The sequence below is a fragment of the Orcinus orca genome, chromosome 6 (assembly GCF_937001465.1).
Source record: "Orcinus orca chromosome 6, mOrcOrc1.1, whole genome shotgun sequence".
NCBI lineage: Eukaryota > Metazoa > Chordata > Mammalia > Artiodactyla > Delphinidae > Orcinus > Orcinus orca.
The window spans coordinates 84453553-84477925 of NC_064564.1; the positions used below are offsets into that span (position 1 = coordinate 84453553).

A 24373-nucleotide genomic window follows, 5' to 3' on the forward strand; every position below is an offset into this window, starting at 1 on the left:
CTGGCTGGTTCTTTTGGTTTGTTTCTGTTTTCGACTTTTTAGGGTGGTGGTGGTGAAGGAGAAAGGTCCTTCTTTTGGCCAGTGGATAAGCCCCTCCTCAACATGAGCACGAGAAACTGGAATCACTGGATTAGCCTCCCTAGGGTGTAGACAAAATTAACTAGCCATGTTATTAACATGTCCCTGATTTAAAAGAAATACTGACAGCACTTTGTTTTCTAAGCAAGTTCCTGCTGTCCTTAGGTGGGAAGGGTGCGCACATATAAGATGTTGTGGCTAGTACCATTCGGGATTGCCCAGGAGACCAGGGTTTCCTCTTGGCCACTGACTCCCTGTGGGACTGACCCCTCATGGGGGCCTCAGCTTCCCTACGAACCCGATGATCCTTAAGGAATTTTTCAGCCCTAGAAACTTCTGTCGAGCTCTGAAAAGAGTACTGGCTGCAAAAGGGCTTTGTATAAGGAGATATATTCGCCTTTTTATAACAATACTACAGGGGAGAAATGTCAGAGTGTATTTGAATTGATTACATTTAAGTCAGGCGGCTCTAGGGGAGAAAACAACCCAGACTGGGTCAATGGGTTAACAAAAATTTTTTTAGAAAGCCAGTACACAGCCGTAAAAGGAGTCAGTTTTCCCAGTAATCCTGGGAGGGAGATAGTGCAGTATTCTTGTTCCCATTTTACAAATGAGGAAACTGAGATTCAGAAAGCCTAAGTGGCTTGACTCTTCTGCAATCGGCCAATCATCGCCGCCCTAACTTCACCTCACTTCCCGGTTCAGAGTCCTCTGTGAGGTGGCGGTCCCGGGTCGGTCCAGCCACAAAGGCGGGTCGGGCAAAGCTGCTTTAAGTCACGCAGCACTTCCGCCTGCCGGGGTCCGGCCGTCCTCGGCACCCTCCTCGCAGGTGTTTCCCGAGTCACGAGCTTCACTCGGGGGCCCAACCCTCCTCCGGCTGATTGGTTAGCTCTTGAACCACTTCTGTCCTCTGATTGGTTATTACCTTTTCGGCTCTCCAACAGAGCCCAGACCGACCGGATATTGGGGCAGGGTTTCCGCTTCCGTCTTCTCCCTCCTCCCGCTTGATATCCGTCGCCACCACAGCGGCCGCTGCCGGGCGCGGAGTTGGCTGGTCGGTTGGTGTGTCTCTCAACGTCGGTGACCGTGCTGTTGAACTGCCCGCCATGGCTGAGTTAGATCCGTTCGGCGCCCACGCTAGCGGCCCCGCGCTGGGGAACGGAGTGGCCGGCGAAGAGGACCCTGCCGCGGCCTTTTTGGCGCAGCAGGAGAGCGAGATTGCGGGCATAGAGAACGACGAGGCCTTCGCTATCCTGGACGGCGGCGCCCACGGGCCCCAGCCGCACGGCGAGCCGCCGGGGGGTCCGGGTGAGTGCGGGCGCGTTCGGGGCGGGAGCACTTGTCCGGAAACTCGGCCCGGAGCGGGTCTGAGAAGCTCCGTGTAAGTCTTGTACCTCGCTGAGCGAGAGGTGAAGCAAAAAGGAAACGGGACCCCGGCTCAGTCATGCAGAAACGCAGGCTCGGCAAGCCTGGTCCGTTCTGTGAATGTGTTTGAGCGCTCCCGGGCACGGGCGGGGGAAAAAGTCAAGAAAATAGGATAAGCTGAGGAGCCCGAAGAAGCCCGTTCAATGCAGGTATCTTTCATTGAGCATTTGCTGTGCCTTGAGCCTGGCCTCAGAGGCACAGCCGCATTGGCGCACTTTGGCCAGACTTACAGGCCAGTCTGAGCCTAACACAGACCAGTTAGTAGGAAGGAAGGCCGGGAAAAAAAAAAAAAGAATCGTGGTATCGTTTTCGAGACAGAAACGAAAATGGCAATGCAGTTCAGTGTTTCAGCACTTAAGGTGTACAGAATGTTGGGGTGGGGGAAGGAGGAATGAATAGGGAACGCGAGAAAGATGGTCTAGCCCTGGAGAAACTGTGGCCAAAGAGGGCAAGAGTTTTACCGCTTGTGGAAGGTATCACTGCTAGGACTTCTGGAGCTCTCCTTCCTCTGGGAAGAGCTTTGGTAGGCAGTGTTGCCTAAGCAGAACCTGAGATTAGCCTGGATCGGTCTTCCATGAGGTGAAGGGAAAAAGTAGTGTGGCCTTTCCCCAGCCAAGCTCCAGCAAAAAAGAGAAAGCGAGCACGTGGCAGGCTGCCAGTCTGACTTCTGAATGCCTTACCTGTGTGCAGTGCTTTGGATTGTGGCGGTAGGAGGAAAGGATGAGTCTAAGAGACCTTTTTAATCGTATAGGGAAGTAGGAAATGAGCTAGAAGAAACGGGACGCGGCTTTTCATTTCTTTAAAAAACTTTCCAGCTAAGGGAGAACAAGGTACAGGTGGGACAGATAGAGGTGTTTATGCTACCCTAAACTCAGACCTTAAGGGGCCAGGCAGGTAACATAAATGAGAGAAACATGCGGGCTGTGAGGTAATAAGGAGTATTGGAGACTGCGGCTTTGGTGCACTAGAGTAGTGAGTGGTCTTCGTAAAACCGTTCGGACTCCGAAATCTCAAGTCTTCAGCCAAGCAGAACCTATTTGGGGAGTGGGGGTGGGGAGACCGCTAGTTTGCAGCCTGAATTTTTATACTACATCATGCTGCCTCCTGAGCAAATCAGTTGCCCAATAAGAATCTACAGGAGAATGGGTAGTATACCTGAAAATGCAATTTATAGCAAGCAGGTTGGGCTGAACTAGGCTGTGGCCGGAAAATGAATTTGGCTTTAGGTGATTAGGGTTTCTTTGTTGTCGTCGGGAGGTCTTCAGCATTTGCCTGAGAATGGTAATATTTTTAGATCCTTCGTTTATCTCACTCATTGAATAGAAGGAGAAAACTGAGTCCTGCAGAGAAACGACTTGCTTAAGAAAAAAGGGCAAGTTAATAGCTGAGCGCCAAGTCCCCCCACCTTAGACTGTGCCATAGTCTGTTGCAGTTGTTTAAGCAGGGGTGGCGTGGGATAAGAGATTGTCATTTCTGAAAGGCAGTTGTGGTTGCCCTGGGGAGGACAGTTGGGGGTATCAGGACTCATAGAAGACTGTCCTGATTGAAGGACAGTGTTGACTCTTGCTCACTGTTGTATCCCTGGTGCCTAGCAGGGTGTCCGGCACACAGTAGGTACAAAGGAATGTGCAAAAATGTCAGGTACAGGGGTCCTGTATAGAACCAGCAGATCTTGGTGATGGGAGGGGTAAAAGGGAAAGAATAGAGCTGGACACACAGATCCCTTCTGCATCAAGCTTTCAGCAAAGGGAAGGAAGGGATAATTGCTGACTTAGTTCCTAGGAAGGACTTTCTTAGTGAACTAAGCATTTAGTGACTTAAAGCCAGATCTCTGACAGTGTAGTTGAGGTTGGTAATAGTGCAGTGGTCAGAAAAAAAATAGTGCAATGCTCAGCACTTCCTTTGAGGATTAGAGCACTAGTTGGACACTTTATCTTCTTTCTTTTTCTCTTTTCTTCTCTCTCTCTAGGGGTTAAGATTCTGTGCTGTCCTAGACTGCTTGAATGTGAGTTTAGCTTTGTGGTCTCAGACAACTTACATAACCATCGCTGCCACTGCCCTGCCTCAGTTTTCTTCTCTGTAAAAGGTGCGGATACTCACCACACAGGATTGCTAGGATTATATTGGAGAGCACCCATAAAGTGCTTACACACAGAACCTGGTATGTTATGACTACACACAGTCCCTGCCTATTATTACTTGGGAGTGAGGTGAGAAAGGTGTTACAAAGCCTATAGGCTTTGGGGTGTGCTGAAGACACAGCTTTTACGAGGGAGCTCTGTATCTGATGTGTTACCGTACAGAGATATATAGGCAGGAGAGAGGAGAGAGGAACATACCTAAACTCTCCCAGCCTTGGGGAAGACTCCCATGGAGGAGGGGCTAGGCCTGAGCCTTGGATGGCGCCCTCAGTTGTTAGGACATCCGGAGAAGAACATTAGTTTAGAGGTGGGAGGTAACCAGCTGAGTGAAGTGGCTTGGGGATACTGAGTAAGAACAAACGGTCAGGAAAGAGGCAGCTCGAGTCTAGAGCCGAGGAAAAGCCCTCAATCATGAGGGCTGAGGATGGAGGAGGCTAAGAGAGGTGATTAAGGAGCTACTGAGAGAGTATGGCAGTGAGGCACTCATCAAAGGAAGAGAGGTACATAAAGGAAAGCTTTCTGGAGGTGGAGAGTAATTTTCTTGGTAGCAGAGGGAAGTTCGGGGAAATTGCATGCATGATCCTTAGTGATACTGCACATTTGCTGTGCCCCAGGTTCTCTGTGTACTTTCAGATCCATGCAGTAACTGCAGGCAGAGTGGTAGTGTCATCCTGTTTCAGGTGAGAACTGATGGTTGTGGAAGTTAAGCCAGGTTCCTAAAGTGGCAAGCTAATGCATGACTCCACAGGAATTCAGACCCAGGTCTGCTTGACTTCCATTGGTTGGGGAACATGGGAAGTTGAAGGTGGGTTTGGGATAAAGAGTCTTTCATCTCTGGAAACTTATTCTGGCCCTTGTTTGTGTCTGGAGTTCTAGAGATGCCCTAGAAAGTTTCCTTCTGGGGCATCAAGTTGGTTAGCTTAGTTGTCCTAATAAATCAAGGCCCTGCGTGGCCTTTCTTCTACATGTTTCTATAGCAACAGATGATCCTTTGATTTGAGCCAGTTGAATGTCAGTACAGTAGTACAGTAACTAATAAAAGCTCAAAGCACTTGCCAGTGAGTCTGGATGAGTCTTCAGACCTAAAGGACAGGCAACATGCGACTTAGAAAGAGCTATGGGATGAGAATTGCTTCTGATGTTGTGTCTGGGGTAGTGACCAAGGTCTCTCCTACTGACAGTGGCCCTGGGTTGAAATAAATATTAACTGGATAGTTGGTGTGTTAGTTGTAATATATTAACCAAAACGTAGGCCTGGCCAGACTAGCCATTGTAGGCCCGAAGATTTAAAATTATCTCACTTTTTAAAATAGTATTTACTTACTTATTTATGGCTGCGTTGGGTCTTCGTTGCTGCACATGGGCTTTCTCTAGTTGTGGTGAGCAGGGGCTACTCTTTGTTGCGGTGCACAGGCTTCTTATTGTGGTGGCTTCTCTTGTTGTGGAGCATGGGCTCTAGGCATGCGGGCTTCAGCAGTTGTGGCTCTCGGGCTCTAGAGCGCAGGCTCAGTAGTTGTGGCACATGGGCTTAGTTGCTCCGCAGCATGTGGGATCTTCCCGGACCAGGGCTCGAACCCGTGTCCCGTATCTCACTTTTTAAATTTTACTCAAAAAAAATAAATTCCAGGTGGATTAAAGAGAGGCTTTTTTTTTCTTTTTTAAGTACCAGAAGAAAAGTGAATGTTTATCTTAGAGTAGGAAAGGCCTTCATCATAAATGCAGACAGAGAAATCATAAAGGAAAAAAAACCTGATAGTGTCTCATACAAGTTAAGTAGTTCTAGGCATTAACTATTGTAAACCATACAAAAAGATAATGGGGAAAATATTTGCAATGTGAGAAAACAAATAATACAGAAAGAATACTTAGAAATCAAAAGATTGCAGAAAAATGGGCAAAACTCAGGCAGTTTAGTAAAGAAGAAAATCAAATGTCAGGTGATCACCTCACAGAAGACTGGCACAACAAAGCCACCTGAAGGTTTTTTTTCCTGCTATCAGATTAGCAAAAATTTTAAAACACGCTAAAACTCAGTCTCTAGTAGCAATGAAGGTCTGAAAAATGGGGCACTCGTGGCGATGCTGGAAATACAAATGGTGGACCAAAGGGAGCAAATGTCTGGTGTTTAGAGGTCTTTAGAATATATATTCTGTGATCCATCAGTTCTATGTCAAGAAATTTATTGCTGAGGAAGGATTGAATATACCCCCTGCAAATACTTTTATTAGTTTTTTGCTAAATTTACATTTTCAAAACTTGATAGAATATTTTAAAAATGATAGGGATAGGTGGCACAGAAACAGCTTAAAGTAGAAAAAAGCCACTAACAAAAACTACAAGAAACTCATTTTTGTACTTTTATAAATAAAGCATAGGAGTAAAACAAGTAAGGAAATTAAGAAAAGTACGAGAAATATGTTGAAATGATTGATAGATAACCAGCAAGTGAAACATGGATCAGAGCTGTGATGGGTTGGTAAGTGCTTAGATCCTGTGGTTTGTCTTCATGCCTCAGGTTATCTGATGATCCTTCCTCTGACTTCTTGCTTGCCCAGGTATTGCACCACTTTTTAAATGCTGATTATCTCATGATACATGCATTTAATGTTTTTCTTATATATCTTAAACATAAAAAATAAATTTAAGAGTGAAAATACTGTCATTAGTTATCTGCCCCTTCAAGAACACCTTACTTACCTCTCAAGGAACCAACCCTACATGTATTTTAAGGTCGTTTGTGAAGTGCTGATACATACAGATTTGTTGTGAGGATTAAACTTAATGTATAGAAAGTGTTTAACATTGTGCCTGGCACATTGGAAGCAGTAAGTAGTAGGTGTTTTCATACTAAAAAAGTTGAGAATTTAATGATATAGATGAATGGATTACTAAAAAGCATCTGTTATAGGAGTCATTTTGCGGGAAGAAATTTTATGTGTATGCATTAGATAAAGTAAAAAAAATAGAAACCAATAGGCTGAGTAATGAAATTATGTGGCATTTTCTTCTGTCTCCATTTTCCTTTTTTTTAAAACAATGTTTTGGTATCAGGGAGGCATGCTGGGGAAATGAAAGTTTTCAGTACTCCCAAAGCTAAGAGGAGGGTAGTTGGGAGAAGCAAGAGAACGAGGTTGATTTGGAAAATAGGCGGTTCAAGTTGGGTTTAATTAGTTAGGAACCAAGAAAACTGGAGTGGTTTGATGAAATCTTTGCCTGTTCAAAGGAAAGAATGCGACTGAGAGCACCCTGCCTCTGGCTTCTAGGAAAACCTCTGATGTTTCTGAGGGCCTTGTGATGGTGGCCCACACTAGCTGCTCTGCATTCCTTTTACTACTTGGGTTCTTACTTGGGTTCTTATATCTTTTAGGTTCATCTCTTTTCTCCTCTTCCCTCTCCCATCCCATGCAATAACATGGTCATCATAGTTTGAAAACAATTGGACAAATACTGTAAGTCCTACATAGTAGGCAGTAAATACGGGTCAGCCAACAGATAGAGAATACGTAGAATATGTAGGTGGACGCTGCATTTTTATGGTGCCTGTATTGAAGCTTTCAAGGGGAGGCAGAGCAGCCACTCCAAAGGGCTGGTGTGCAGCCTGGTACAGGCTGTATCAGTGGCGGCTGTTGGGTCAGGGCATGGGTTAGAAACACATGCTTATTGGGCCAGTCAGGTAACTGAATTAGTGACACACAGAATGGGTTAAAAAAAAAAAAAATGGGGCTAGTGGGGACTGGCAAATTGTCCAGAGCATGCTGCACGTAAAGCCTGCCTTCATTTAGGAATGCAGGCCCAGTGTTGCCAGATCTTCTGTCTGCACACCCACACACACACACTGGGAATCCTGATTTTGTGAAATTTCCTGATTTAGTGCTTTGTATTTTAAATAAAATATGTTCAGCCTGTGGACCACCATTTTGAACTGTATGGATTGATAATCTCTGAGTCTTAGACATTTTTCATATTTCTGAGATGGACTTTCTCATTTAGCTCATGAACAATTAATTGTGCCAATAAGATCAGATTGTATACAATTTGAGTTTTTGTAACTTGCATCCTTGAAAACACTAATTTAATTTGGTATGCCCAAAGCTTACTGTTCTGGACTAATTCCAAGTAGACTAGAGGAATTAGTAAGAAGTCGCAAGTGTAGACCCTCAGGTGCCAAACCTGTTCTAGCCAAAGGATGGAGAGTCCTGACCCCAAGAAAGCACCTTGGTTTAAATATGAAGCTGCATATCTCTGCTCGCTGTGAAGGATTCCGGGCCACCCTTATCCTTTGCCTTCTTTAGAACTTTGATAGAGAAACTGTTGCTCTGTGAGGCTCTTCTGCCGGGCTTCTAAGTGTTATCTCTAAGCCAGAAGACAATTATCAAAAGCTTTTGGACAGATTTGTCCACATTTTGGTGAAGTCATTTGTGTAAGCACATCTTGATTTCATTAAATAGAAAGTTGTCCATTGTTTATCTGGTACCTAGCACAGGGATAGTAACTTAGAGTACTTACAGCACTGTGTCATACTCTGTAACCCTTTGGCACAGCATATGACCAGCCCTGATTGACAGATTGAAATCTTATGTCTTGCAGATGCTGTTGAAGGAATCATGAATGGTGAATACTACCAGGTACAGAGTACTCTGATTATGATGCATGATAGTGTTGAGAGTCTTCCTTTCCTGTGATTTGAATTGACTGACCTGGAAAAGATCCCACTCCTTTGACTTTCCTGGATGTATTAGTTACTGGTATGTTACCTGCCAAAGTGGAAGGATTTGAAGAGAGGTAACATTGATAGAGTAGTCTTTTAAAATGTGATTGACCTGACCCTAGTGTTACCAACTTTATTCTCAAGAAATGACCCTTCATGATGATGGCAGTGGTGGCAGTGGCAGTGGTGGCTGATTTTTTTTTTTTTTTTTTTTTGCGGTACACGGGCCTCTCACTGTTGTGGCCTCTCCCGCAGCAGAGCACAGGCTCCGGACGCGCAGGCTCAGCGGCCATGGCTCACGGGCCTAGCCTCTCCACGGCATGTGGGATCTTCCTGGACCGGGGCACGAACCCGTGTCCCCTGCATCGGCAGGCAGACTCTCAACCACTGTGCCATTAGGGAAGCCCCGGTGGCTGATTTAAACACTGTGCCATGTAGTGTCAAGCACTGTTTATATTGAATTTTCTTTAATTCTCACAACAATCTGAGGGACCTGAACTATTGTTATTCCCATTTACAGATGAATAAACTGAGGCATACAGAGGTTAAACCAGGAGTCTAAAAGTAACAAAGGTAGTATGTGGTGGGGCAGCATTGGAACTTTTCAGCTTTTAGATTGTCTTGAGGGTGGGGGGTGGCTGGTATTTGTGACAACTACCATTATTTTCCCTCTGTATCACTGAGTTTTTGGTCACCAGCGCAACTTGCATTGGCTTAAATAGAGAGAATTCACTAGCTCATATAATTGAAAGAACTCTGAGATAGGCTAGGGGTCCTCGGACCTGGATTCCGACTCAGTTCCTCTAGGACTCTGGTTCTGCCAGCTGAGTGTGCAGTTTTATACTCTTTCACGGTGGCAGAATGGCTACAGCACTTCCGGGTCTCACATGTGCATGTCATACTATCTAGAACAACATGGAGGTTTCTCCCAACCACTCAACAAAAGTCCTGTGTTTCCCTCTTGACCAGATGGAAGTAATCACTGTAGCCTGGGGAAATAGCGTGGTGCTTTGCTTCTGCCTGGGTTTCTGCCCACCCTTCAACCAGTTAACTGTCAGGAAGGATGAGATTAGTCTAATTGGTTTAAGCCAAAGGTGGACTAACTTTTGCTGTAAAGGACCAGATAGTAAACATTTTAAGCTTTGTGGGTCATAAGGTCTCTGTCAACCTATTCTGTTGCTGTAACATGAAGGCATCTGTAGACAGTATGTAAACGAATGGGTATAGCTCTGTTTCAGTAAAATTTAATTACAAAAACAGGTGGCTGAGCTGGCTATAGTTTCCAGTCCCTGGTTTAGAGCTTGGTCTTTAGAGTGAGATGGAATGGGGTTCAGTCCTGGCTTTATCCCTTACTAGCTGTGAATTTGGACATGTCATTTCTCTGCGCCTCAGTTTAATCCCCCAACTGCTGACATGGGAATAAAAATTTGACTTGTAAGGTGTTTGGGAGATAAAGCTTTTATGTGGCTGAAACATGGAAAGTACTAACAATAAGTTAGTTACTAATACTACTGTAAATAATTTTCTTTCCATCTTTGTTTATAGTCTGGTTAAGCTGGTAATATTCCCTAGTTCAGTAGGTGAGATAATTCTATAAAGATTAGATTCTTTTTGAATCTTTATCAATTTATTTATTAGCTTCCAAATCTTAACCACTATAAAGAACCTGTGTGTCTCCCTCCCCTCCCCATACGCTGTGACTCACATTGGCCTGCCTTTTTATTTTCTTTGGTGCGACTGTAGTAACTATACATTTTCTTTTGGACTCTTTTTTTCCTAGAATTCACTATATTTTGATTAGGTGGTATGAAGTGTACTTTTCCCTGTATTGTATAATAACATTTAGAAGTGTCAGATTCTAGGCCTTGCCGTGCTGTGTATTTACCTTTGTTACTTTGAAGATATCACAATCTCTGTGTCAACTAAGGAAAATAAAACTGATCACACTGTTTCCTAGTAAGTCCATTACTCACTTCCCCAGCTTTCCCATCTCCCACTCAAGTCCCATTTATTAACAGGATAAGAACTACTCAGGCTCCCTTGTGGATTGCAAGGATTGAGTGCATAATGTTGAAAGCTCCCTATTGGCACGTAAGGTGGTGGTGGTGCTCGTAAGGTAATCCTTTACATTTACCACAGCCATCAGTGTTGCACATAAACAGCGGTTCTAACTTGGGTGAAGCGCATTTCTGGGAGGAGGTTTTGGTACTGATAGAGCACAACTGTGTTTTGTGTTAAGGAGAGTAATGGGCCAACAGACAGTTATGCAGCTATTTCACAAGTGGATCGATTGCAGTCAGAGCCTGAAAGTATCCGTAAATGGAGAGAAGAGCAAACGGAACGCTTGGAAGCCCTTGGTAAGGAATCCCTTTCTGTCTTTGGGTATCTGTTTTCAGTGGAATAGTTGACCTTGACTCTACTTTTATCCCTTTTTAACATGAATTAGCCATAATGTTCTTGTACAGTTTTGGGGAAGGTATCTTTCCCAACAAGGTCACAAGGCCACCACATGGAGATGCTTAATCACAGGCCGCTGTGTGGGGATTCGGGCAGCCCGGAGAGCCACAGTGCATCTCTCCTCTCAGGAAGGGCAGAGTGGTGCTGTGGAAAGAGCCTTGGACTTGGAGTGAAAGACTGGGCTCCAGGCCCAGCGGTAACTTATCAGCTGTGGGCACTTGGTTGCTCAAACCTTACAGAATCTGTTTCATCTGTGAAGTAAGATCAGTGTTATTAACCCCAAGGGTAGTCTGAGATGGTATTTATGAGAGTGCTTTGTAAACCTGAAGGTATCATATCCATGTGAGGGACTGCACAGTCCATTTACCATTTGAAGGCTGGATTTAAAGTAATACTTGAGAGGAAAATGTGAAAGATGTTAGGTAATATGTACAATTTGGTTTTCTTACCCTAATATTCCTGTAAGTTTTTACTTTTTATGGGTGAGGAAAGTGAGGATCAGAGGAAGAGTAAGTTTTTGGATCACCACGGCTATAAGTGGTGGAGTCAGAATTTCAGCTTAAGTCTGCTCTGCTTCAGAATCCATACCCATCCCTTCAGCCGCATTGCATTTAGTGTACGCCATCTTGAGGGGCAGGCTGAGCCTGAGAATCAGTGCTAGCCAGCCTGGCCTTTGCTGAAGAGCCTTCTCCATGGAGTGTCAGCTGTTGGTCAAGATCGGGAGAGACTTGGTATCTGTACACGTGGGTTGGAAAGGTGTGGCAGAGGTGGGGGGGGGGTGTTATCCAGAGGGTATTCTTTTCTCAATTTTTTATTAAAATTTCAGACACAGAATAGAGTAAAACAAACATGTGTGCCCCTTCCTCCAGATTCAGTAATGAACATTTTGCCATATTGGGTTGTCTTTGTATAAATGAGGCATGTATGTGTATGTTTTATACACTCAACATGTGCATACATTTATATGTGTATTGTGAATATACACATAATTTTTTTCCTGATTCACTTTAAGATATAGACACCACCACATACATCATGCCTAAATATTTTATTGTACAACTAGAAATAGCAACATGCTTCTATGTTACCACAGTGTCAGCATTATTATTCCTTCTTGAGAATCGCTGAACTAGTGAAAACATGACTTAGATGGTGTAGAAATAGGAAAGGACACCTAGAAATAGGAAAGGAATTGACCCAGATAATACAGCCAATTAGTGTCTCTCCAGCCCAGTTTCTGTGGCTTTCAGAACAGAGGGCACACTTACGTTTAACCTTTACAGCAGTATCCAATAGTAGTTTCTTTGATGATGGAAATGTTCTATATCTGTGCTGTTCTGTATGGTAGCCACTAACTGTATGTGGCTATTATGTCTGAGAAACTGAGTTTTAAATTTTATTTAATTTTAATAAATTTAAATGGCCACATGAGGCTAGTAGCCACTGTACTGGATAGTGCAGCTTTAGAAAGATGAAGATAGGTATTCATGGTGCAGACAGCCTTGGTCCTTGCTTGTTCTTCTTTGAGCATCTCTTCTGAGTAGACTTAGAGGCAAGACTTAGCAGGTATTAGTACTACTGGAGTCTTTTTCATGATGCAGAACCCAGCTTTATCTTTTCTCTTTCCCCAAAGTTTAGCAAAGTTGTCTTCTCCATGGAGGAGCATACACTTTGGTGTCTGGAAAAATATCATTTTCTTTTTCAGTTATCAAATTGGGCCCTTTGGGAATATTCCGTGAAGTGCTATTTTCTTAACTCATGTTGCCTTCCTGAGGGAAGTCAAACATTTGGCCTCGCATTCCAGTAGAATCGAATTAAACTGGTCCGTGAATTAGGTGTTTCTGCAGTTTCACATTTTTCTGTTGCAAGAACTGTGAGAAAGTGCAAGATGCTAAAAATAGAGAAGCAATGTCCATGGTCTTAAGCTTAGCTGTGTGCTACGTTTTCCAATAATTTTCTGTGAACATTAATGCGTATGGCCAGAGAAGACAGCTGTCAGTGTACCCTGCTCTCTAAGAGGATTTTTCACCCTCTCCTCTCCCTTCTCCCTCCCAGATTCAGAGACGCTGTATTACAGCTTGGATCTTTGTTCCATCAAGCTAAGTGTTTAAGAATTCTAAATTCTTATTGCCAGTGTCACTTCATAAATTTATAAAAGACGATTTAAAGGAACTATTTTATGCAGTAAAATGATCATTAGACTATACAGAAAGAAAATACTCTCCAATCAAAAAGTAATTCTTTGGAAGTAATTTCACAACTCCTGAAAAGGAGACCTTATTCTTTAAAGTTTTTTCAGTGTCTTGTCCACAGGGCACCATCGGCCCACAGCATCTCTCCCTGCATCACAGCACCCTCCATTCCACATACACTTAATGCCAGGGACAGACACACATCACAAGTTTACTGTGTATACTTGAGTCATCAGTGGAAAATTTGAGTGAAATAATTCTCCTCCTGAGCCAGTATGTCACCTTCTGATAAGTTAGATAACAGGGTAAAAAGTTCTTTATAATCTGAAAGTTTGCGGGAGTTTCTAGCTGCTACTAGGTTATTTCTAGTAGTTACAAAGTCTTCTGCAGGTTGTTACTACAAGACCTTTCTTGCAAAGGCCCTAAAATTGCCCCTGAATGCTTACTTTCTTCCCTTCAAGAAGTTGTTTGCTTTGTACTTTGCTCCTCAAGGACACTCATTACAGGTTGGGCTCTGGATCACTGATGCCCATCTGCTGGTCACATCTGTGACTGTTGCTGGGCCTGCCTCCCTTTCCGTCCCTCGTCCCTCTCTTTGGAGGCAGCACAGTGAAGTAAGAATGTGTGAGCTTTAGAGTCAGACCTGGGTGTGAATCTTGGCTCTGCCACTTATTATAACCTTTGGGAACGTTACTCAAACTTGCGGAGCTGTAGCTTTTCTCACTGCTGAATATGGGACTAGTTTACCTTCTTGGGATTGTTGTAAAGATTAAATGAGATGTCTGTAAAACACCTGCCAGAGAGGACATCCTTAAGAATGTGCTTAAAGTTTAGGTATTAGGGTGACTTCCGGTGTCAACTGTGGCAAAAGTATGACCTGTATTTCCTTCTCTCTACCATTTACTGACAAGTTTCTTTTAGTATCTTAGGGAAACTCGTATTTAGTCCTGAGAAACTTTGTGGGTGAGAACCCAATCTGGCACACCTGCTAGGTGTGCTTTTTCTCTCTCACCTAGAACCTTTTGGATAGCTGTTAATGACGACCCTCACCTCTCCCCCCACAGTTCTCCGCATTGGAGTTTCTCCTTTAGTTCTGCCCTAGCTCTGCCACAGACTCACTCTGTGGCCTAAGCGGGAGTAGATATTTTGTGCTCCCCTCAATTCCATCTATACCCTACTGTTTCCTGCTTCTGGAATCATCTCTACCTCTGATAATTTTTCTCATAGCTCCTTGCTTCATAGATGTGCATCTACCATTAATTGTCCAACCTGTGTGGAATATAGTTTGTGAGGAGATTTTATTAAAAGATTATTTAATATGAATAGTCCACCCTGAACTGGCAGCATCATTAAAGAATCACCTGTAATTGCTTTTTCCCCAGTTGGTGTCCCAAAAGCCTTTTTTAAAATTAAAAGTCAGTATTTCCACCTCTCCCCCACCTCAAAAAAAAAACCCCAAACTAGTGATCCACTAACGTGTAGGTGGACTGGGATAAATGGTGGTGAAACACTTTGGATAGAATTGCTGAGATCGAGAGCTGGACATACAATCAGGGAAAAGAGAATTTTATCTTCCCTCCCGAGTGTTCTCCCTCCAACACACACATGCGCCTGCACACAGCATGAGATTAATAAGCCCAAATACACGGTGAAGCGGACTTCAATTTGCATTTCGCCTCATTTGTATCGTCTTTCTTTTCCTTCCCTTCAAAGATGCCAATTCTCGGAAGCAGGAAGCAGAGTGGAAAGAAAAAGCAATAAAGGAGCTGGATGAGTGGTATGCGAGGCAGGACGAGCAGCTACAGAAGACGAAAGCGAATAACAGGTCAGTCCGTACTGCTTCTAGAACAGCTCGTTTGCTAAGACAAAATCAGGTCCGTTTCCACCAGCCAGTGTAGGTTTTCAGCTGCCGCGTCTTTTAGTGTGAAATGTCTTTGCAGGTTTTCAAAAATATACTTGAAACGTAAGGGTTACAAGTCTCTTGGATCTTGTGAGTAATTCAGCCTGTTTTTTTGCCACACTAGTTGTAGTGAGTCTAGCTCTGCAGCTGAGAGTTTGGTTAGTATGCACTGCCTGTAATGGTATGATTCTGCAGAAGGAAGTGTCATCTCACGGGATCAAGTCCACCTGTAAAAAATGTAACCCTGGAATGAAAGGCCACTTTCAGGACTATTCCAGGATCTCAGTACTTTGGAGGTGATCATAGACTCAGTCATGTCGCATCCCCTGCCTCTGAGGGCTGCTCCCCAAAGGGTCCAGTAGTAGGGATGTGTGTTTCGTCATTAGGTAGCCAAGATTTTCCAACACAGTGACTTCAGAATTAAGGGTTCTCTGGGTGCTTGTTATCTGTGTCTAAGAAAATCTTGAGTTGACTTTTTAAAAATGCTCTTTTCAGAATTTACTCACTTACTGAAGGTTAAGTAGTTGTAGGGAGTAAACAGTGTCATTCTCCTTCACCACCGACCAGCAGCTGTGGTCTTTAAATGCTCCGTGCTTAGAGTCCACTTGGAAGCAGCTCAGAAAGAGAGATGGGGGCAGCACTGCTCACCTGGGCACAGGCCGATGGGCTTGCTTCCCCTGTGAGACTGGAGACTGGGAACTGGCTTTCACTTCATAGTCACTCCACCCACTTAAGTGTAAAAGATAGGTTAGACTCGGCCTGGGGCTGTTTGTAATTTTCATGGTAAAGAGCCTTGGGTCCTTGTTCTCAGAGGCAGGAGTGGGTTTAAGTACCCTTGTCTCTGGCAGCTCTTAAGTGGAAATCTGCCAGAAGAGAGGGAGCTAACCTCTTTGCCAGACAGTTTCTGCTGTCGTGGGGCGGCTACGGCAGAACAGATGGACTGTTTGTGCAGCAGCCTTCGACTACCTGTCTCCCGTTGCCCATTCTTGGTTCTGTCACTGCCTCGAGCCTCTGTCCTGGCCACCTTCCTATGGGGCATGCGTGCCTGTCAGGTTCCATTTGAAGTTTTGTGACAAGTATGGTGGGGCGGCCCTCTGGTCGGGGTTGAGTTGCTGAGGGTAGTAGCGTTAGCTGCCGGGGCTTCTGCTGTGAGATTGTGGTCAGCTTGAAGTGCTGACAGGTCCAGGTTCCTTAATCCTGTGCTCATTCAGGATGATTTCCCCCAGATGCAAGTTCAGATTTCTAAAGAAGGATGGATGGGTGCTTGGTGCAGGAACCCTGTGAGGCCCTATTTACCTTGGCGAGTTGCCTCAGGCCGTGCATCTGCTCCGAAGTACTTGGTAAAACCAGGCTGACCCTCCAGGTGTGGAGTCCCCTTCCTGCCTTGCCTGAGGATTGCTGCTTTCAGTCCGCTCTAAGTAGGTGGAAGGGCCAGCTGAGTTTTCGTGTGTGGTTTCCCTTTTGTTCTGGGGCTGTAGCCTCGATGGAGCTGTGCTGTCCTGTCACCAACAGCTCCTTCCTCTCGGGCTAGCTGCAAAGGAGCAAAAGCCTGACAGCAAGCTTTTGTTGTCTCAGTAATGCTTTGAACAGGAGTCATTAAACCTTTATTCTCTCCCAGCAGAGGCAAGCACAAGTTGAAATTGACTAGGTTTAGCCCTGTGTGTAAACTAAAAGGATTATGGGTTTACAAGCTGAACTGGCAGCTTGTTAAAAAAAGCTGGCCTGCCTTTCCTTTCCCTCCCACTCATTGTGCCCACAAACTACTCTGTTTTCCTGCTGACTTATTTGGAGTTACAATCAGGCTGTTCTTTTTGCTTTCTTTAAATTTCCACAAAACACCTCCTATGTATAAACCAGAATGGGAGAGAAGCAAGGGTATGTGAGTTTAAAAATAAAATTACTAGAATTTCCCTTCAAATAAATATGGGAGCTTAGGTTAATGACCAGGCATGACTGTCCTTAAAGGGTTCCTCCCACTCCTGTGCCCCAAACCCACTGGGCAAAGGAGAGGGTAAGACTCATTGAGGGAGGTTCCCTGCCCACCCATGCTGGATGAGGGGGGCTGGCTGGGCCCAGGGATTCAGCCTGTCCCCTGCTTTGTGAACTTGTCCACCCAGCTTGCCCCCCTTTCCTTCTTGTCCCAGAGTTGCCATTTTGGTCCATTCCCATGTGAGAGTGAAGGGGGGATGAAGTTCTGGCTTCTGGGCTGTACGTTGTCAAAGCAGTCGAGTCTGGCAGGGACTGAGCGGACTGACGGTTGTGTTCAGGGACACACAGTACGCCAGAGCCAGGACCCTTGTCTGCAGGTCTTCTCACTGCTTGCCTCCAGCTCCTCTTTTTTCAAAGGTGGGCATTTTGAAATGACCATCTATGTTCCCAGGATACTGGCAGTTGGTCCCAGCTAGTCAGTGTGGGGAAGCAGTAGTCGGATAATCCAAGATTAAGCTGGCTTTGGGCCCTAGCGTTCGTTCCTGGCGTCTGGCAGCGTTTGTGCCCCGTGGTGTTTACTGAGGCTGGCGGGAAGGAGGCGTGGCCTCCCGAGCGCACACCAGCTGGGGAGCAGCAGTAACTTACAGTGAAAAGAGCCAGACCGCCTTGGTTGTGAGTTCTGCCACCCCTGTTGCTACTTGTTGCCAAACAGGTTGCTTCATCTCGAGGCCTCCCTTCCCTATCACGTCATCTGTAAAGTGCGGGGAGAACACTCAGCGTCCTGGGTTGTCTGGGGTTGAGGATGAAATGGACACAATGTCTATCAGAGGGCTCAGCCCATAAGTGGGTACCTAGGAAATGCTGGTGGTTGCTGGGGTAAGGCCTGGGGATGAAGCTGGCAGCACTTACCCTGGAGAATCCCGCGGGGAAGGCCAGTAGGAAGCCTCACCTGCTGGAGTGTCTGGTGCTGGAAGCCTCACTCAGTTAGGATGGAGCCTTGGGAGCAGCTCCCCAGAGCACAGTCGTGCCTCTATTGTGGATTTGAGATGTTTCTGCTTCTCAATGTTCTCTCTTTTTTCCTGCCTGCTTGCCTGCCTTTTGGACCTCTTGCTGTCTAGGGTGGCAGATGAAGCTTTCTACAAACAACCCTTCGCTGACGTGATTGGTTATGTGTATGTTGCAAAACTAATTCCTTTTCTTGTCTTGATTGTTCCTACTTTTTGTTTATAGTTAATGCTCCTTTTATGTCACAAGTTGCTTTGCTTTTAAAATTATTTCAAACTGGCACTGTGGGGGCTGCCTAAGAGTTGATAAGCTGCGGGAATGTTCCACTGATTGTCTCACAGAACCACGACTCCCTGCAACTCTGGTTGCCATTTTTCATTTTGGGGTTTGGAGGGAAGGAAGCTAACTCACTTTCAAAATGTGAGTCATTCGTGATCTCGTCTGGGAAGGCTTTGGGACTGGGGAGGGCTCTGACTTCTTGTTGCTGCTGCCACTGCTGCCTCGCTGCCACTGCTGCCTCCCTGCCCCAGGTGGGAAGGGGGAGTGTCCCCACCTGGGGAGGGGGAAGAAGCCCTGGGTTAGGAACCAGTGCAAGCAGCATTTTCTACACTGGGTTCCTTTGAAGAATGTGGGGTTGGGGCAGAAGAGTCAGCAGAGGGGGCAGTCTCCCGTGGGGTCTGTAATTGTTCCTCTGTGGTCTCCTACCAGAAATTGTTGTTTAGTGGCCAGCTTCTGATGCCCTGTCCCCCACTCTGGCATAAAGAGACCCCCAGCTTTGAGGTCGAGATAGCCAGAGCTGTATGACACAGGCCACTGTGGCTTTTCCTCCTAAAGAAAACTGCAACCTCTCTGGAAAAGTGTTGTTTTGTTTTGGTTTAAGGATTTCTGTTGTCAAAGCAGTATTGCTGAATTGTTTCCTCCTTGAAAATTAGGACTAGCCTTTTGATGTAAGGGAGATGAGGGTGGAATGAAGGAAGTGAGGAACTTGTGGGAAGACTAGGCAACAGGCTCAGGTCTGTAGAGCCTCTTACGGTGCATGACCTTGAGCCCTTCATCCCGTTAGGAGATAGAGCTGGGTTTCCTGGGCCCGTGGGTGCATTTGCAGTGAGACTTGTGAAATGCTGGACTTACAGGTGGTGTTGGATTTATTTTGCACATTCTCTCTGGAGTAGAAATGGAGACTGGAAAAGTCAAGTCTGGGTTTGCTGGGCAGCAGGGTGGCCCAGCAAAGCCAGCCGCACGTCCCCAAGAGTACAGAGTGGCAAGGGCATGTCTAGCTTACTGACCATCTGCATTGAGCTCATTCTCATTTTCTGTATCTGACCTAAAGTTTTTCTTATTTCTTTTCTTCTCTTCACCTTTAAGCACAAACATAAACCATCCTTGCTACAGCCTAGAACAGTTAAGTAAACCTTTCTCACTGCCCCTGTGTGTGCCATGAAGTCGCAGTGTTGTAGTGGCTCTGGGCTTCAGCGGTGTTTGCCACGGCCATCCCTGTGAGAGTGCCACCCCTCTGTCCCCACAGACCAGTCATCTCCATTGCTTTCGCTTTGCCTGTGATGCCTGTTGGAGTAGATGAAGTAGTGTGTCTTCCCTCCTCTTAGCATTGTCCTTTTAGGCTGTAGCTCCTACAAGTTAGCTCCCAACTGGGGATGGGCTGACCTTGGTGTGAAAAAATGTTGGAGCAGCATCCTACCAAAAAGCAGTTCACACTGCTTGGCTCTCAGCCATTGGGCGCCCACCCCTGCCAGAGTGCCCCAAGAGGCCCATGGTACCCGGCTGGAGGGAAAATGGCAAACTTTTGGCTGAGGAGAATGTCCTAACAAACCCCTTCCAGAATGGCTTTAGTCTCTAGTGCCTGCTAGCATGGGAGCTTTGTCTTGAATTCCTTTTGAGCTGCCCTATTTCTCTCCAGCCTTAGGAATAAATCCAGAGGCTATTGTGCAGTGACCTGTGGGCTTCTTTGGAGGTCTCTAAATTTACTTGAAACTCAGTACAGCCCAACATAAACTGCTGTTCAAGTTCTTGGCCAGCCTGCTGCTTTGCCCTTGCTAATGAAGGCGGTGAGTAGCTGGCTAAGGACTGGCTTTTTAAATTCTCTGTATCAACAGAGAGAGTGAGTCCTGAACCAAACACCTGTATTCCAACATTTTACACAGCAGTCCGGGCCCCCTGTGCCTAGGAAAGCTGGCCATGTGTATGCTCCCGAGTCTGACCTGGGCCAGGGGCTGTTACTCTTTGGAAAACCAGAATGCCATCAAGTCAGGCATAAAGAGGCAGTTGCTTTCATAACAGGGCAGCTGCCAGGTAGCTACCAAGGATTCTACATTAAACCAACATCTTTTGTTGCTTCCAGGGCAGCAGAAGAAGCCTTTGTAAATGACATTGAAGAGTCGTCCCCAGGCACTGAGTGGGAGCGGGTGGCCCGGCTGTGTGACTTTAACCCCAAGTCCAGCAAGCAGGCCAAAGATGTCTCCCGCATGCGTTCTGTCCTCATCTCCCTCAAGCAGGCCCCCCTGGTGCACTGAAGAGCCGCCCTGTGGAAACACTACATCTGCAATATCTTAATCCTACTCAGTGAAGCTCTTCACGGTAATTGGATTAATTATGTTGAGTTCTTTTGGACCAAACCTTTTGTCTTTAGAGTTGATCATTGTTTGTGATTGCATGTTTCCTTCAACTGTGTTGTCCCCGGCATTCAAAGAGGAGGGGAGGTGGCGGAGGAAGGGAGGGGAAGCCTCCCAATGGCAGCCTCAACCTATGCTTTCGTGCGTGCGTTACTCTGAGAATAAATTTCTGTTTCAGACAATAAACAAACATGAAGCTTCATTATTGACCACAAGATATGCTGCAGTTGGGAGTGAGGTTGGTGAGGAATTTCCTTTTATCCTTTCTAGGGCTGAGGCACAGCCACTGGGTGCCAACCCCTGCCTTGAACTAAAATAGCTCTGAGTTTCTATTGTCTATAGTAGGAGTCTGTTGTCTATAGTAGGAGTCTGTGGAAGTTTCCATTGAAAAGGGAGTTCCTTGGCTAAAAGTTAACCCCTTATTGCCCACCAAAGATAGAGCTTTGAATCCCCACACCACCCTAGACATTTTCTCCCAGGTGGCTCTTGTTTGTCACGGTCCCTTACCGTAGGATCTTGGATAGTATATTTCAGCAGGGGTCTCTCTGGGAAATAAAGCTAGTGAGACCCTTACTCCTCTGGATTCAGCCAGTAAACCTGAGTCAGGATGGGATGAATGTGGCTGGCCCCATTAACTCGGAATCCCTGTAGCACACACTGGGATCTGTGCCATCCTTAGCACTTTGCTAATATTTCTATTGTCAAGTCCTTCATCTAGACCTTGCTGGCCAGTACAGTAGCCACAGGTGGCTATTTAAGTCAATCAGAATTAAAAATACAATTCTAGCCCCTAGCTCCATTTCATATGCTCTGTGGCCACATGTAGTTAGGTAGCATTCGGACTGCACAGGGCAGATTATAGAACATTTACATCATCATAGAATGTTCTGGACCACACTGATCCACACAATAGGTGCCTGTAGGAGACTGTGTTCCATTCAGGCATCAACACATTCATTATTTGCTCTCAGAACCTGTCACATTTTAGGTGATGGTTCGAGTGACTGATAAAGCTGTATTTCAGAAATCTGCTACTAATGGTTACCTGATACTAGTCCAAGTTGGAGATTGATGTAATGCCACATTCAGGAGGTGGAGCAGGGGTAGGTCTTGCCATTGCCGAGAAGGAAAGTCCACCATCTCTCCTATGGTAATTATGTCTGGAAGGGAGAGGAACATTTACTTTTCTGCCTACCTTCCCCTCTCCAAGCGTCTTAGTTGGGCATTCCTTGATCTGGCCCGCATTTCTGGCCTCTTTGCTATTCCTCCCCTTTAGCCACCTCTGCTTGCAATCAAGCAATCACTTGCTGTTGTTCACCAACCATTAGTTGCTCCTGGGCCTTGCTTAATGCCCTTGAAAATGTTGAAATCTGGTTTAAGAACTAGCTGAAAGGCCACCTCCGTAATGCCTTTCCTTTCCCCTGAGCTCCCATGGCCCTCTACGTGCAACAGCTTACCTTTTGATATTGTCTTGGTGTCATTTGGACTTGTCTTGCCTCCCACACAGGATGGGCTTCTTGAGGGTGGATGTGGCCGTTAATCAGATGTCAGTAAAGTCTGACTTTCTCGAAATCAAGAGGTGACTGGATAATATGACAAAAGTAATGCTATATGCATCCAAGGCTAGGTTGTAAAAGGCAACACAGCTTACGGCTGGTTTGTTGGAACACACGAGCTGGTAGTCCTTGAGCCACCATGTAAAAAGTTCTACAATCCTGAAGCCACCATGCTATGAGGAAGCCCAAATCAACCAACGTGGAGAGACCTGGAAACTACAAGCAAAGAGAGATGCATGGCCAGCCCTATTCCAACCTCCTATTCCAGCTCCAGCCACTGTCTAACTGCACGTGCATCTGATGCCCTGAGTCAGAATTGCCAGGTAAAGCCTTTCCAAAATTCCTGACCCACAGAAACCATGAGAGAAAATGATTACCGTGTAAGCCTCTTAAGTTTTGAGGTGGCAGTAGTAGCTTTGGATTGTTTCTAATGCCTACATTACTCACATGGGGCTTCATAAAAAGGAAGGAGTTGGTTCAGAAACTCAGTGAGTGCTCAGTATTTAGTTTCAAACCTCTTTCTTGGGACCACTTTGATTTTTATGTCAAATTTTAAATGGATTCAACATAGTATTGGAAGTACTAGCCAGAGCGCTTAGGCAAGAAAATAAAAGGCATCCACGTTGGAAAGGAAGAAATAAAACTGTCACTATTTGCAGATTACATGATTTTATATATAAAAAACCCTAAAGACTCCACCAAAAACCCGTTACTAATAACTACTAATAAATGAATTACGTTGTAAGATACAAAATTAGTATACAGAAATTTGTTGCATTTCTGTACACTAATAACGAACTATCAGAAAGAGAAGAAAACAGTCCCGTTTACAATTACATCAAAAAGAATAGAACACCTAGGAATAAGTATAACCAAGGAGGTGAAAAAACTGTACACTGAAAAGTATCAGACACCGATGAAAGAAACTAAAGACAGACCCCAAGCTCATGGATTGGAAAAATTAATAAACTCAAAATGGATTAAAGACTTGACTATAAGGCCTGAAACCATAAAAATCCTAGAAGACACAGGCAGTATAAGCTCCCTGACATCAGTCTTGTGATGATTTTTTTGGATTTGATGCCAAAAGCAAAGGCAACAAGAGCAAAAATAACTGGGACTACATCAAACTAAAAAGCTTCTGCACAGCAAAAGAAACCATCGACAAAACGAAAAGACAGCCTACTAAAAGGGAGAAAATATTTGCAAATCATACATACAGTGAAGGGTTCATATCCAAAATATGTGAAGAATTCATACAACTCAATAGCATAAAAACAATCCAATTTAAAAATAAGAGGATTTGAATAGACATTTATCCAAAGAAGCCAAACAGCTGGCCAATGGGTAAATGAAAAGGTGCTCAACATCACTAATCACCAGGGAAAATGAAAATCAAAACCACAATGAGATACCACCTCACATTTCTTAGAATAGCTGTTATCAAAAAGACAAGTGTTGGAGAGGAGGTGGAGAAAGGGAACCCTTGTGCACTGCTGGTGGGAATGTAAACTGGTGCAGCCACTATGGAAAACAGAATGGAGGTTCCTCAAAAAATTATAATGAAATTCCCATATGATCCAGCAATTCCAGTTCTGGGTATTTATCTGAAGAAAACACAAACATTAACTCAAAAAGATATATGCACTCTTACATGCAGCATTATTTACATAGCCAAGGTAATGGAAACAACCTAAGTGTCCATCAGTGGATGAATGGATAAATAAAATGTGTAAATATATATGACAGAATAGTATTCAGCCATTAGAAAAAAAATGAAATCTTGCCATTTGTGAAACATGGCTAGACCTTGAGGGCATTATGCTAAGTGAAATAAATCAGACTGAGAAAGACAAATACCGTATGATCTCACTTATATGTAGAATGTTAAAAAAACAAAACCAAGCTCAGAGAGAACAGATTGGTGGTTGCCGCAGGTGGGGGGTTGGGAGGTGGGGAGTGGGTGAAGAGGGTCAAAAGGTACAAACTTCCAGTTATAAGTCATGGGGATGTAATGTACAGCATGGCGACTATAGTTGATAATACTATATGGCATATTTGAAAGTTGCTATGAAAGTAGATCTTAACAAGGGAAAAAAACTCTTAACTATGTATTGTGACGATATTAGCTAGACAGTGTGGTGATCATTTTGCAATATATATTTTAAAGTTATATAACAATGCTTTCTATTAACAAAGTTTTTTGGTGGGGTGGTTGTTAAATCAATATTAAATGCCTTAAAGAAGTTATATGACCTTCAGAAAGTAAGGAGCACAACAAATCTCTTTTGGGAAGGGGAATGCTTTTAGCTAATGAGCTAATTAAGAACAAAACAAAATACAGAAATGGCAGGA

At 44.8% G+C, this 24373-nt stretch overlaps 1 protein-coding gene across 4 annotated transcripts; it reads left to right on the forward strand.

The window, feature by feature from the left end:
* The first annotated feature begins 1054 nt into the window (after window positions 1–1054).
* Window positions 1055–20652, forward strand: CLTA (clathrin light chain A). Of its 4 annotated transcripts, XM_033431114.2 has the most exons (7): window positions 1055–1386; window positions 8232–8269; window positions 10592–10709; window positions 14715–14826; window positions 17949–18002; window positions 19201–19236; window positions 20192–20652. In XM_033431114.2, the coding sequence occupies exons 1-7, from the start codon at window positions 1185–1187 to the stop codon at window positions 20361–20363; spliced, it is 732 nt and encodes a 243-aa protein (XP_033287005.1). In that variant the 5' UTR covers window positions 1055–1184; the 3' UTR covers window positions 20364–20652. The 4 variants fall into 4 exon arrangements, with proteins under 4 accessions (XP_033287005.1, XP_049566702.1, XP_033287006.1 ...); XM_049710745.1 differs by lacking the exon at window positions 19201–19236; XM_033431115.2 differs by lacking the exon at window positions 17949–18002.
* The last annotated feature ends 3721 nt before the right edge of the window (window positions 20653–24373 follow it).